We start from the raw sequence: 16140 nt of genomic DNA on the forward strand, positions 1-16140 counted from the left end.
AAACTAAATATTTTAAATTTAAATACAGCCTGTTCAACAAGAATGTTTGCAAGTAGCTATATAGAAACATGTAACTATTTTATTTCCATAATAAAAAGACCAGGTCAGGGGCTGGGAAGGTGGCTCAGTGGTAGAGTGCTTGCCTTGCATGCCTGAGGCCCTGGGTTCGATTCCTAAGCACCACATAAGCAAAAAGAAAAAAGCCAGAAGTGGCGCTGTGGCTCAAGTGGTAGAGCGCTAGCCTTGAGCTGAAGAGCTGAGGGACAGCGCCCAGGCCCAGAGTTCAGGCCCCACGACCGGACCCAAAAATAAAATAAAATAAAATAAAAAATAAATAAAAATAAAAATAAAAAGACCAGGTCAACAATTTCGTTAATAAATTATCCTAGTGATAACATGGTTTACTTGTACTTATTGCATAAATAAATGTAGATTTATGAAATCTTCTAGAAGCATTCTTAAGACCACATGTAGAATTCCAACATTTATATATTACTTACATATTGAAATAACAATCAGACCCTAAGCTTACAATACCTTACCACTTTTGAAACTATAACTTCTTCAGTACCTTGCAATAAATAATATTGACAAATAAAGCTATTACTTTAGTGTCCTATTCACCAAGTTGCAGAACAATTAATCAAAAAGTTCTTAATCACTCACATACTTATTGAATTTTGTAAGCCAGAACTGCATTACATGAATGATCGGTATTTGTAATCTTGTTGTTGCTGTGAGATTTGATTTGTGTACACAGAAACAGCTGCTGATGACAGCTGTCTGCACCTATCCTGCAACCAAATAATTCATCTCAGCAGGAATAACAGTTATTTTTTAATGTTTCACCCTCCCCTCTACTTTAGAGATCATGAACAGTTCCAAAGAAAATACCTTTTCATAATAAACAATACCATATTCCTTATCATCACATTTGACACAGCGAAACTCAACCATCAAGTACATAAAATTAGAACTTCGTTTTTCACTCTAAAAAGAAAAACAAGGAAACATGAATACTTACAACAATTTTAACATGTCAGTATACATTATTTAGCAGCTAAGTTAAATACAATTTAAATGTAAGTAATTAACTTCAATACACACATGCAATATTTTAAACTATGATTTATCCAATTGTCTGTTATTCATTTATACATCCTCTTCAAACTTAGTGGAACTTTTCATTTCTTTAGAAGTTTAGATTTTTTTTTTTTAATGTAAAAATCTTGAGAGCAAGGTGCCAGTGTCTGACACCTGTTAATCTAGCTACTTCAGGAGGTCAACATCTGAGAATTGTGATTCAAAGTCAGCCTTGTCAGGAAAGTCTGTAAGACTTCTATCGCCAATTAACCACAAAAAAGCCAGAAGAGCTGTGGCTCAAGTGGGAGATTACTAGTAAAAATACTCCAGAGACAGAACCCAGGTCTTGAATTTCAGACCAAGTATCAATTAAATCAATCAATCATCAATCAATCAAGGGTATTTTGAGATCTGTTACAGTTTAAAAATAAAGATATTTTCTACCATCAGCAACAAAATCTTCATACTTAAACTTTATGACTAATTCTGCTATAGAAATTAAAAATACATGAAAAAAATGAAACTTTATGAGATTGTGTAACTAAGAGCTTTTTGCCTTTAACAAGCACTGTTTCTGTAAGATTTGTACAATTTATATTAAGATAACTAAGCATTTGTAAGTTTTTATCAATTCTTTTAGTATACTGAGGAGTGTTTGTTTTATTTTGTTTTTTTCAGAAAAAGTCTATAGATGTTTGTCCTCTTTACAAAAGAGCCTTGGGAGTGGGGAGAAATGAAAGGACAGAGGGTGAACAAATACAGCAATGGTACCCAGTGGACACGGACACTATGTTGAAAATGAACGATACAACTTGTGGGTGGAATGAGAGGAAAAAACTAAGAGAGCAAGGGAAAGGGTAACATTGGCCAAAAAAAAAAAAAAAGTATCCATGACCCGACTTATGTAACTAGACCCTCTGTACGTCACCTTTACGGTAACAATGAAAATATTTTTAAGCAAATACTACCATGCTATTCTGATGATGACTTGAAAATACTACGAAATCTAAAGAAGTGGTTAGTCTTGTCCAAATACTTCCTTTTTTTTTTGGGGGGGGGGGTCCAGTCGTGGGGCCTGAACTCTGGGCCTGGGCAGACGCTGTCCCTCAGCTCTTCAGCTCAAGGCTAGCGCTCTACCACTTGAGCCACAGCGCCACTTCCATCTTTTTTCTTTTTGCTTATGTGGTGCTGAGGAATCGAACCCAGGGCCTCAGGCATGCAAGGCAAGCGCTCTACCACTGGGCCACCTTCCCGGCCCCTTGTCCAAATACTTTTATAAATGGCTTTAAAACCACTGAATAAAATCATTAAGTTCTAAAGTAGGCAAACAGGTCAGCTTTAGAAAGCACAGCATAGACGGGTAGAGAAAGTGGGAATGCTTACACAAAGAAAGCTCCAATTTTTTTTTTTTACATTCAGCTACATGAAAGTGGAACCATAACAACAACAACAAAAAAAGCATGAATGTGACTATTTTGAAAAAGGTAAATCTTTCTGACACTTTGTTTTAGAACATTTTATAAATAGTTTTAAAAAAAGATACTACTCCATTTCCAACAGAATATACTAAATGCGAATAGAGTCATTTAAAAAAGGAATATTGCATTTTAAAATTAAAAACCTCTTTCTTTCTTCCTACTGACAACTCTACAGATTACATAAATTAAGTTACTTGTGCACTATGGCAGTCATTCTCAGTTAGACCTTGATATTTTTCTCTCCTAATTTCATTATTATAATTGCTGTTTTATTTCCTAGAGATAGATTGTTAGACTAAAATCTGGCATGTTAGGAAAATATTTAAAAGAATAAAAATACATAAATAGTAAGGTTTATCTCTTAATTAGTTATATACATTGCCCAAATACACAAAGAAAATTGTTAAGTAGATAGTGCACATATAAGCAAAATATTAATTGGAGAGTAGATGTACACAAAATGAAACATGGAAACTAAAGATCTAGCACTGAGCAGATGAAAAATATACCTAATGACTTGAATTTAAACATTACCTGACACGAAAGCAAGCACACTTCACTACATTTAGGATATAGGCTACTTACTTACTTTATAGTCCCATAGTGCATTAAAATAAGAGCTTCGTTCTTATCAGAATTAAAGTCACAGGTATACAAGTTCAATAACCTCATGTTTGAATAAATTTTTCAAAAAATTATTCAGAAATCTATAGAAAATATTTGAAGTAGAAATGAGAGATACAGGCTGGGAAGGTGGCTCAGTGGTAGAGTGCTTGCCTTGCATACATGAAGCTCTGGGTTCGATTCCTCAGCACCACATAAACAGAAAAAGCCAGAAGTGGTACTGTGGCTCAAGTGGTAGAGCGCCTTCAGCCTTGGGCTGAAGAGCTGAGGTACAGCACCTAGGCCCAGAGTTCAAGCCCCATGACCGACCAAAAAAAACAAAAAACAAAAAACAAAAAAAAACAGAAATGAGATACAACTCACCTCATTTATCATCTCTATTTCTCTAAATGTCAGTCTGTCCAGCCAATCTACTTTCACCATGTGTCCTTGTCGATGAGCTTTGGTTAGCTGCAGAAAAAAACACAATGGAGAAAAAAAAAAAAAAACCTTAGCACAAATCCGACAGAAAAAAGAATAAAGAATGACACAGATTAAATATTCCTAATATGAAAAACTAAAATCCAGGAGGAGGCTACAATGCTTGATAAGAAATGTACTCATTATCTTGCCCATGTAATTGTAACCCCTCTGTACAGTATTTTCACAATAAAAAATAAATAAAGAAAAAAGAAAAACTAAAATCTGTAATTCAAAATGCAAAACCTTTTGGGTACCAACGTTATGGCACAGTGGAAAATTTCACATCTAACTTTATGTGAAAAACTGCAGTTAAAACACCAGTGCATTAGAAATCATATACAACTCCTGTACACTTACCTAGAGCCTATATGAAAAATGAGTGAATTCTATTTATTCTGGCTCGACTCCAAAGGTATGGAATTGGGTATATGGAAATACTCAAAAATCTGAAAAAAAAAGTCTAAAACTCCTGGTTTCAAAAATTCAGATAATGCATACTCAGTCTATCATATCAATTTCACATCTGAAATATTCCTAAATATAACATATATCATAAGTAACTTTCCAAGCTGTGCACTGATGGCTCACACTTGTAATCTGACATACTTAGGAGGCTGAGATCTGAGAATCATGGTTTGAATCCAGTCCAGGCAGGACAGTCTGTGAGACTCTTATCTCCAATTAACAAGAGTAAACCGGAAGTGATGGTGCAGCTCAAAGTGGTAGAGAGCCAGCCTTGAGAAAAACAGTTCAGAGACAGTGGCCAGGCCCCAAGTTCAAGCCCCACAACCAATAATAAAAATTAATTAAATTAATTAATTAACAATAAAGATGATTAACTTTCTAGATAAAAAACTTAAGTCAAACTTTTAAACAGAAAAACAAGTAAAAATTTTACAAAGGTCCAATTTTTATAATAATATCTTTCCTGAAGGTATCTCCATGTTCTGTACTTCTTAAACATTGATGATACATATGAAGAAATTACAAGAAGAATAGTCCTAAGAAATAAACCTTTTTTTCTCTTTTCTTCTTGTTTTTAATCAAACAAACATCACAAAATAAGGTAGTTATAGACAGGGAAGCATCTCTAAAACCTACAAATTAATATTCTAAGAAATATGTATATCCATATTCATGTTTTTATTTTAGAAGACACTGATGGAAGATTTAAGCTGCCATGGAAAACGTCTTCCGAGGTCTTATATGACATTAGTTTCATAAGTTACATAATAGTATATTCAAGTATTAGATGGAAAAAAAATTCAAGAGAAGTTCCAAAGTCCTCAAATTAAATGCAGCTTTTTTATTTGAAAATGTAATGCTAAATATGAGCATTATTTACATATCAAAAGATATTAAAAAAGATTCAAAGCATGAAGCACAACTGGATATTGAAGCCTTACACAGTAGCTTATCTGGGTTGGTTGTCTTTCTTTAAATTGCTCATGTCATGACCAGTGCTTCTACCGGGATATCAAACAATGTCATATATGATCAGCGTCACAGAACTAAAAACCTTCAATATCAATATTCTGTATCTTCCTTAACTCTTATCACAAGGTCAAAGAATTTTCAAAATGAAAACAGTAACTTTATATAAAAAGTTTGAAGCTCATTTTAATGTTAAAAAAAAAAAGGTATAGCCTTCTCACAAATAATAACCATTTTTACTTTTAAAAATGGCAATGGCACTATGGAGAAGTTTAAAGCATTCTAGATACACTTGTATTTGTAACCACTATGTACAGTACAGATAAATTTTTTAAAATGTGATTAGCCATGAACAGTGGGATTGGGATCAGGTAAGTAAACTATGGCTAGATGGCACTTCATTATCATGGTTCAAGATAACAATATAATTAACTGTTCATGCAAAAGGACAATGGTATGGAGTTTGTTTTCTCTTTAGACTTCAAATAATAGGTAAATTAGCTATGACAATTGCTAATAGATCAGTCTCTAACTTCCTCTTCAAAATAATTTCCATTTCTCCAACAAACTCAACACATTCAAGCCACTAGAGTATCTTTTGGTTCTTTAAACCATAAGGAATTTTATTTTTAGAGATCAATGAAGATGAAAAATAATTATCAAGTTGAAATATTTATTAAAGTTGAATAAAATCAATTAAGCTTATAAAGTACTCTGAACATAAGAAGCTCTTCTAATTAGTTCATTAACTATTTTCCTTCATTTCTTTTCAGTACCAGGATTTGAACTTGGGGCTTCATGCTTGCTAAGTGGGAATTCTTACCACTGAGTCTTGTACTGGGCCTGATATGGGTAGTTATTTTTGAGATAGGATCTTGATTCCTGCTTGAGCCTGTACCTGGACGTGATCCACCTACGTTAGGGTTACAAGTACATAAAATAACTGATACATTTCTACAGCACACTCTTCATTGAGAAAGGGTCTGATGTGTGTGTGTGTGTGTGTGTGTGTGTGTGTGTGTGTGTGTGTGTGTGTGTGTGTGTGTGTGTGTTGAGAAAGGGTCTGATGTGTGTGTGTGTGTGTGTGTGTGTGTGTGTGTGTGTGTGCGCGCTAGACTTGGACCACAACCCAATATTCTCAGTTTCCCAAGTAGGTAGGATTACGGGAATGAATCGCCTATCTCACTTTATTTCTACTTGGTGCTGGTAACAATGTGGTCAGACATGAGTGGTCTTTACTACCTATACAGTGTCTCATTATCCCATCAACGACAGAAGTCCAAAAATGAACTTTAAAACAGACAAGAGTGGTGAAGTATTATTTTGTTAGTGACACAGTGATTTATATTTCATTTTGTCTCTGAAATGTCAGTGACCTATATCTTTCTAAAGAAAAAAATCAGTATTCTGTTAAACAGCAGTTTAAAAGTAGTACAAACTATTTCTAATTGCTTGTAAAGAAATAATCTTCACTAGGGTGCCTATTCCAGGAAGAAGATAGGTCAAGAAATCTGTAAAAATGTCATTCAGTCTTCTTTAGAAACACAGGTTTCTAAAGAACTCTTAAGAAGTCATACAGAATTGGAGAGAAAAACCACCTGTCACAAAAATAATAGCATAATTATTGAGCCCTAACTTCTCTAAGAATTAAACAGCAAGGGGTTGTGAAAGCTATTTAACTAAAAAAAAAATCCCCAAGAACCAAATAACAACATGTCAAAAGCATCTGAGAATACTAATCACAATTTAAAGGCTTTAATGGAAAGAGAGAATTACATACTTAAGAAAGATGCCACAGAGCAGTGTGTGTTTAATAAAAACGAACAAGGACAAGGTGAAAGCCAAGTAGATTAAGAACAGCAGGGGAAAAGCATGTCACATAGTCATCTCTGAGGTGGGTGCCGGTGTCTCATGCCTATAACCCTAGCTACTCAGGAGGCTGAGATCTGAAGACCTTGTGGTTCAAAGCCAGCTCAGGCAGTAAAGACCACAAGACTCTTATCTTGGGGCTGGGAAGGTGGCTCAGTGGTAGAGCGCTTGCCTTGCATGCCTGAGGCCCTGGGTTCAATTCCTCAGCACCACATAAGCAAAAAGAAAAAAGCCGGAAGTGGTGCTGTGGCTCAAGTGGTAGAGCGCTAGCCTTGAGCTGAAAAGCTGAGGGACAGCGCCCAGGCCCAGAGTTCAGGCCCCACAACTGGACCCAAAAAAATAAAAAATAAAAATAAATAAATAAATAAATAAACGACCAGAAAATTGGAAGTGGCGCTGTGGCTCAAGTGGTACAGTACTAGCCTTGAGCTGAAGAGCTGAGGGACAGCCCCCAGGCCCAGAGTTCAAAGTCCATGACCAACAAAAACAAAAATATAGTTAGCTTTGAAAACAACTTTCTGGATCATCACAACTCACAGTTCATAGTGGGTTGTTCTTTTCATTATTTTATTCACTCACTCATTCATTCATTCATTTGTGTGTGTATGTGTGTGCGCGTGCGCGCACGCACGGGTTGGGGTGTGTGTGTGTGCGTGTGTCTGTGTGAGTGTGTGCGTGTGCACACGTGCGCGTGAGCGCGCACGGGCTAGTCCTGGGGCTTTAACTCAGGTCCAGGGTACAGTATCTGAACTTTTTTGCTCAATTCTAGCACTCCTACTTTTTGAGACACAGCTCTGCTTCCTATTTTTTTGGTTTACTTAGAGAAAAGAGACTCATGGACTTTCCTGCCTGGGCTGGCTTTGAACCATGATACTTTGATCTCAGAGCTTCCTGAGGAGCAAGGATTAGAGTCATAAGACATCACCAATGCCTGGGTTTTTATTATTATTGTTGTTATTATTATTAAGAACTTGTACAAAGGGGTTATAATTCCATTAAGTCAGATTATGAGTATAATGCTTCTTCCACTGATCCTTAAATTTCTAGAAGATAAACTTTTTGAGTGCTTAATCTATGAATTGTCAAGAGAATCCAACCAACATTTATCACTCAATGAATGTTTACACTGAGGGAAAGGAATGTCATGTGGAAGGATGATAAAGGGATAGAAAATATTACAAATTTTGGGAACCAAGAGACTTGAGGAGTTACAGGTAAATGAAAAGAGTAACATTCAAAAGAAAATGGGAGGGGCTGGGAAGGTGGCTCAGTGGTAGAGTGCTTGCCTTGCAAGCAGGAGGCCCTGGGTTTGATTCTTCAGCACCACATAAGCAGAAAAAGCCAGAAGTGGTAGTGACTCGAGTGGTAGAGTGCTAGCCTTGAGCTGAAGAGCTGAGGGACAGCGCCCTGGCCCAGAGTTCAGGCTCCATGACCAAAACACACACACACACACACACACACACACACACACACACACACACACACACACACACACACACACACACACACACACACACACACACACACACACACACACACACACACACACACACACACACACACACACACACACACACGAAAATGGGAGGCAGGGTACTGGTGGTTCACACCTGTAATCCTAGATACTCTGAGGATTATGGTTTAAAGTCAGCCCTGGCAGGAAAGTCCTTGAGACTCTTATCTCCAATTAACTACCATTAAAAAAAAAAATCCAGAGGTGGAACTGTGGGTCAACTGGTAGAGTGCTAGCTTTAGGAGAAGAAGCTCGGGCCCTGAGTTCAAGCCCCAGAACAGGCAAAAAAAGAGAGAGAAAGAGAGAGAGAGAAGGGGAGAGGGGGAAAGATAATGGAAGAAAAAATAATTCCTGTGATTGGTCAATTTCTCCTAATTATTAATAAATATTCAACATAAATATATTTTACTTGATTGTTGTAACAAAGTTTTCTCATATGCTCACTGTGCCCTAGAGATAGATACAGAATTGTTTTGATGTTTTCAATTTTATTAGTATATATTAGTTGTAGAAAAGTGGTATTTTCATACATGTATACCATGTAACCTTATCAAGTTCAACCCATCATTCTTATCCTTTCCTTCCCTAACGAAACAATTCCCACAGGTTGTATTGCTCTATTTTCATACAGGTATATAAGATACTTTATGTTTACTACTGCCCTTTGCCTCTTTCTTCTCATACTCAACAGAATGTGGATTATGAACAGAATATTCTATTTTCTTATAAGTGGCAATTTATAGGCTTACTCAAATCTTAGTCAAGAATCTTCGAGAGGGGCTGGGAAGGTAGCTCAGCAGTAGAGCGCTTGCCTTGCATGCATGAGGCCCTGGGTTCTATTCCTCACCACATAAGCAAGAAGAAAAAAGCCAGAAATGGTGCCAAGGCTCAAGTGGTAGAGCGCTAGCCTTGAGCTGAAGAGCTGAGGGACAGTGCCCAGGCCCAGAGTTCAGGCCCCACCAGATCTATAAATAGACCAGATCTATTTATGTGGCTAGTATAACCAAACTTTCTTAGGTAGTCAAGGAAAAAAATTAACATAATTAGCGGGGTGCTGGTGGCTCATGCCTATGATCCTAGCTACTCAGGACACTGAGATCTGAGGATCAAGGTTCAAAGCCAGCCCAGGCAGTAAAATCCTTGAAATTATCTCCAATAAAACACCAGAAAATCAGAAGTGGCACTGTGCCTCAAGCAGTAGAGTGCTCACTTTGAGCTGAAGAGGTCAGGGACAGTGCCCAGGCCCAGAGTTCCAGCCCCAAAACAGACACACACACACACAAAAAAAAAATTAACAAAGTTCTCAAATTTCTTAAAATTCCCAACTTAAATCTTTCAACTCTAATATATTCTTCAGCATAAAATAGTAATGAGGTAAATTAACAAGTATAAAAACACAGTATTATTATTAGTCTGATACATTTGTAGGGAGATGCTATGGCTCTCAGATTTCTGTGATTAAAATGTATATTTCTTATGTTTATAAAAAATATATAGACAGATACCATATACTCTCTTGTAACTTAGACTAAATGCAGTTGTACATAAAAAGTTAATTGAATGAGATTTAGAAATGAACAGTATATGTACAAGTGATTGAATTAGAGTTTATACAAACCATGTATTGAACTCTTAACAAGAAAAGGAGTTTTTTTTAGTTTTTTCTGCCTTCCTGTTTAAAGATAATTCTTCACTTTTACTTTCAAACTTCATTCATAAATCTTAGTATTCAGAAAGAGTAGTATCTGCCTCATAAGAGTTACATTTAACTAAACTCTTCATAGATTAATCTAGTTTTACAAACATGTTACTTTCCACTTTTCAGCAGAAACTATAGCTGTAAAGACAGGTAACTGTTTTGCAGACCATAAATCAATTCTGTTTTAGAGCTCTGAGAATTAATTTAGTGTACTTCGTACTGTTAGTTTTGAGACAAATCTAAAAGTTTTGGCAGCCAATCAGAAATATACAAACTAAGTAAAAAATACAAAAAAAAGGTCAAAAGATATGTACATATGACCAGATAAGATAATGTTAAGCAAAATGAACCCCAAGATAGGGAAACAAGTGGTTTTTGCTTTCTTGCTGTTGTTTCTAATGCACCATGTGATTCTTTGTTTCTTTGTATGTTCCTCCCCTACTGTATAACACCTATTCTTACTGTATTTGATGTCGGTGCCCTGCATCTTATATACACACTTCTCTAATTTGGGGAGGGGAAGGGAAAAAACAAAATACTTAAATAGGAATACAGGTTGACCCATTGTAACAATGAGATATAAAAGACACTATATTGAAAAACTGAACTTTACAACTTGGGATGGGGGGTGGTAGGGGAAAAACAAAGGAGGAGGTAACAATGCTTGATAGGAAATGTACTCATTCCCTTGCTCATGTAACTGTAACCCCTCTATACAGTATTTTTACAATAAAAAAGTATAAAAAAGTTACCATTCAGCATGAGTGTATTTGCTATACCCAAACCCTCGTCTTAACACAAAACAATGACAATACAGAATCAAATCAAATTTATAAGACTAACATATTAAAAAATTAAGCCAGGCACTGGTGGCTCACACCTGTAATCCTAGCTACTCAGGAATCTCAAATCTAAGGATCACGGTTCAAAGCCAGCCCAGGCAGAAAAGTTCATGAGACTCTTATCTCCAATTAACCACTCTTATCTCCAAAAAAACAGAAATGGTGCTGTGGCTCTAGTGGTAGACAGAGTGGTCTTCTTCAGCTGAAGAGTTCAGGAACAGTGCCCAGGCCCAGAGTTCAAGCCCCATGACTGACAAAAAATATATAAAAATAAAATTGTTCTTTGTAACTATTTATTGAAAAGGAAGTATTTTGGGCAATGTCAATAATATCACTGAACAGTTTTCATCGAAATGAATGATTTAAGCAATTACCGCAATTCTGATGTTGATAAATGCCATTGATAAGATATCTGAGGAAAGAAATTAAATAATCTAGAGACTCTTTTGCCTAGCCTAAGTTTTGTCGCCAGGATTCTGAGGTTTCGTTTATAAAATAAATAATTTCTTTTTTTTTGGGGGGGGAGGGGGTCCAGTTGTGTGGCCTGAGCTCTGGGCCTGGGTGCTGTCCCTCAGCTCTTCTGCTCAAGGCTAGCATTCTACCACTTGAGCCACAGCGCCACTTCCGGCTTTTTTTTTCTGCTTATGTGGTGCTGAGGAATCGAACCCAGGGCCTCAATCATGCAAGGTGAGTGCTCCACCACTAAGCCACTTCCCAGCCCCATAAAAATAAATAATTTCTATGTCAACTCTCTTTTCCTTATGATGGTACTGGGGCTTGAACTCAGGGTTCAGGTACTATTCCTTAGCTTTTTCAGTCAAGGCTAGCACAGTACCAATTAAACAACAGCTTCAAATTTCCAGCTTTTGTTTGTTTTGGTTGTTTTATTTTTTGATGGGTAACTGAAGATGAGAGTTTCATGGATTTTTCTACCCAGGCTGACTAAGCAGCTAGAAATATAGGCATGACCCACCTATTTCCAACTTGTATCAATTCTTATTAATCGTCATTTTCCTTTCTCTAGACTGTAAAAATTTAAGAAATTTTGAAAAAATTTAAGAATTAAAAATTTTAAAACTGGGCGCTGGTGGTTCAAGCCTGTAATCCTATCTACTCAGGGAGCTGAGATCTGAGGATCTTGGTTCAAAGCCAGCTAAGCCAGCTCGGGCAGGGAAGTCCAGGGAAGTCTGTAAGACTCTTATCTCAATAAACCACCAGAAAACCGGAAGTGGTCCTGTGGCTAAAGAGGTAGAGAGCTAGCCTTGAGCTGCAGAGCTGAGGGACAGCGCCCAGGCCCAGAGTACAAGCACCATGACCAACAACAACAAAAATTATATGCGTGTGTATTAAATTTTTAAAGTTAATTTTTAAATTTATTTTTTTTAATTTTAAAATTTAAAATTTTGTCTGTGACTACTGACAAAATACATGTATAGGGTTGTTGTTTATTAAAGAAACAAAATCATTTGTGGTATACTCACAACTAAATATGGTCAAGTCTTAACTGTTTCAGCGTGTGATAAACACTGCATGCATTTACCTAGATATGGACTACATGAATTTCAAAGTCAGTTGGTTTTATAAGCTGGTTTTACAAAGCCTGTGAAGTCAATGAGACTATGACATACAACGTAGAAATAGAAATGGGGGGTGGAAAAAAGGACAATCAGAAGCAATTCTCACATAAATATAGATAAAAAATTTCAGAAAATTAGCAGCTAGCTGAATTAGGTAATTAATTAAAATATATTATGATCACACAGGATATAGTCCAAGAATGGAAGAACAGTTTAACATAGTGTTTGTTACACAATCCACTGCATTAAGTGTTCAAGGGATGACCAAGAACACTCACAAGCTCAGTGTTTCATTAGGACTCAGACAATAGAATTCATAGCTAAAATATATGTCCAACACAGTAAGGATATGTAATTCAGTAAAAGAAAACATCATGGGAAGAGCCTAAAGAATTCCTTACACTGGCTTCTTATGCTCTCCCCTCTGAACTAGAGGTGGATATTTCTATAGCAGGAAAAAGGAGCCTGACAAATTCCATATAAGAATCACAGTTGTGGTTTTTATGAAGGCTGCTCACTTGGGCATTCTCTGCCTTGAAGCCACCAGAAGAAAACAGGTGATCACCATAAATCACACTATACAAATAGTTCAGGCACAGTGAGAAACACTTCTATCAGTTAGGAAATGTTTCAGAAGGAAAAATCTGTGATAATAGCCCAAGTCTAACCTTGCTGAAGCATGCCCATGTAAACATAGCAGTTGAGGCCTGCTTAGGAGAATTGCAAAACACACTTCTAGGTGTATTTATGGGGATGTTTGTAGAGATAATTAGCACGTGGAACAATTTTCAGGGAATTCCAGCCCAGAATACAGGCTAGGGTCACAAATTGAACAAAAGCAGAAGGAAACCTACTTCAGTAAGTTTGCTCTGCTCTCTTTCTACTTTCTTACTGTCAGGAGGTAAAGTGCAGTTTTATTTCCTTTCATTGACTTTACTTTTGGATAGTCAGGGTAAAAATTCACAAGACTCTATATCTATGATTAGCAGGAAAGAAACAGTGTAAAAGAGAAATCAAGGTCCAGGTCATCCCAAGAAAAAAGTGAGACACTATCTCAAAATAACCAGAGCAAAAGGAGCAAACTTGAAGCTTTGAATTTAAATGCCCATACTCAAAAAAAAAAAAAAAATTCTAACATTAATCCAAGTATGTCATAAAGTTCCTTCATTCCTCATTATGAAATAAAGAATTTCATGAAGAGACTGTATTTCCAAGACAGTTTGAAAAGCAGTGTTCTAGACAGCAAACGTAAACAGTATGCCTACTGAGATGTGCTTACCGATCAAAAACTAGTAAAGCTGATACTTTCCAGTAGAACTTTTGGTAGTAATGGAAATATTCCCCATCTGCACTGTTCAACACACAAACTCAAGCCCTATGTAGCTAAAACTGAACTAGAAATGTGGTTTGGTGGGTAGGGCAACCGAGGGTTTTTTTGTTTTTGTTTTGTTTTGTTTTGTTTACTTGAGTGGGTACTACTCTCAAGAAAGTCATTATTCCTAGATAAAGTTAAGAAACAAAATAAAATAAATGCAGTTTCAGTTGCAATAAACCTAATCTGGACCCTGGACTCTGGAACAGACAATCTCAGGTTCAGCCAGAGCATCACATTTTCCTACCTCTTCATCACAGCAATGTTCACCTCTACATTCTCCTCGGCATTCTCAAATCTAGCATTCTCGCAGACACTGCAAAGCATTTTTCATCTACTTGTTACATTTTCAGTGTGTCCTCTTAATCAAATTGACAGAAATTAAAGCATATTCCAACGGCACCAAGTGGAGATGCTAAAATGAGAAAGAGACAACGGAGAAGCTTCTACACTAACCCACCATGTCTACAAAGATGGGTTCAAATATAAATCAAACACTAAAGCTTCATACTCACATTCAAAACTCCACATACAAATGCTTCCTAGCTGTAAGTATTATAATATGACAAACTAAAAGATGGAGTAGATATAGACACTGTGGTCAATTGTGAAATGCAAGCATTACAAGGCTGGATCAAAGACAATGCCCCAGAAGTCTGGCCTATTATTATTGTCATAAATCAATTCAAATAAAAAGACATTTTATTAGTCAAAACTAATTAGGGAAGTTTAGAGATGAGAAAGAGAATAGAGAACACAGAGATAATTAAAGTTTTAATTCATTCATTTCTTCCTGCTCAGTTAAAAATCTAAGAAATCTAAACCTATTTTTTCCTATAAAAGAAAATTAGGCACATTCACAAAATGATGTAAAACCATTAGACAGCTTATTCTACTAAAATCATCCCAAAAGGCTTGGCTTTTTTAAAATGTTAAACTTGGAAAGCAGGATTTTAAACTTCAGTAATTCATATTGTAGTTAGAATTCAACTTTCATAGCTGAGGAATAAATCAGAGTAAAAGTATTAAGTTCAGCTTGAAGTTCTTTGCTTAATAATTATCTAACACCATCTTTTCACAGGCTATTTAAGCAGTTAATCTTCATTTCACAGTCCTCTTGCCCCATTATCCCTAGGCAACCAAAACTAAAGCAGTCTATAACTGAATAAACTTTCTTACATTGCAGTTTGAAAATTGTCACTAAGCTACTTATTTAGGCTCATGGGTACAATGCAGAGCAACTGCGCTTTGCTATTATTAAGATTTATGTACACCTTTTTACTGCTAAACCAACTGCCTGCTCAACAATTACATAGAATCATAGTAAATTCACTGGCTGGGAAATCAAAGTATATCAGAAATAAAGTATTCCGTTCTAACCACTTAAACTTCATCTATTTAAATATACATTTCTTTTCTTCAATAGTAGTTTAAGAAATATAGGCATTACATCAACAATCTCGGTGCTATTTGTATGAAAATAGAAGCACTAAGTACACAGTATTTTTTCCTCCTACTTTAAAATTTTTTAATACAACGAAGACAATTTCAAACTGTTTTCAGGAGGAAAGTGACAATGTAATTGATCAAATTTCTTTAAGATGAAACGAAACAATTTTATGCTAATAACATTTAAGTATTAATATATATTCTTTCTGCTAGGTTAGCAAATTAAGATCATAACATTTCTCTGGTATTAAACCAATGCAAGTAGACAATTTGTTGAAGAACAAGTTGTATCCCAGAAGCATGCCTGAAGAAGTTAAATAAAGATATAGAGGCTAGGAATGTGGCTTAGTGGTGGAGTGCTTGCCTAGCTAACATACATGAAACCCTCGGTTCAATTCCTCAGTACCAGATAAACAGAAAAAGCCAGAAGTGGTGCTGTGGTTCAAGTGATAGAACGTTTGCCTTGAGCACAGAGAGGCTCAAGGACAGTGCCTGGGCCCTGAGTTCAAGACCCAGAACTGGCAACAAAGAAAGAAAGAAAGAAAGAAAAGAAAGAAAGAAAGGAAGAAAGGAAGGAAGGAAGGAAGGAAGGAAGGAAGGAAGGAAGGAAGAAAGAAAGAAAGAAAGAAAGAAAGAAAGAAAGAAAGAAAGAAAGAAAGAAAGAAAGGAAAGAAAGAAAGAAAGAAGGAAAGGAAAGAAAGAAAGAAAGAAAGAAAGAAAGGAAGGAAGGAAGGAAGG

At 36.1% G+C, this 16140-nt stretch overlaps 1 protein-coding gene across 2 annotated transcripts in view; it reads right to left on the minus strand.

The window, feature by feature from the left end:
• The window catches only part of Pik3c3 (phosphatidylinositol 3-kinase catalytic subunit type 3), a 110218-nt gene that overhangs the window by 78131 nt on the left and 15947 nt on the right, over positions 1-16140 (minus strand). For both annotated transcript variants that reach the window (XM_070029250.1, XM_070029249.1), the window contains exons 5-6: positions 3549-3635; positions 895-990 (exon numbers count right to left, since the gene is read on the minus strand). In XM_070029250.1, the coding sequence (XP_069885351.1) occupies positions 895-990; positions 3549-3635 (183 nt within the window). The remainder of the gene's footprint in view (positions 1-894; positions 991-3548; positions 3636-16140) is intronic.

The sequence above is a fragment of the Dipodomys merriami genome, unplaced genomic scaffold (genome assembly GCF_024711535.1).
Source record: "Dipodomys merriami isolate MVZ:Mamm:240054 unplaced genomic scaffold, mDipMer1.0.p SCAF_2, whole genome shotgun sequence".
NCBI lineage: Eukaryota > Metazoa > Chordata > Mammalia > Rodentia > Heteromyidae > Dipodomys > Dipodomys merriami.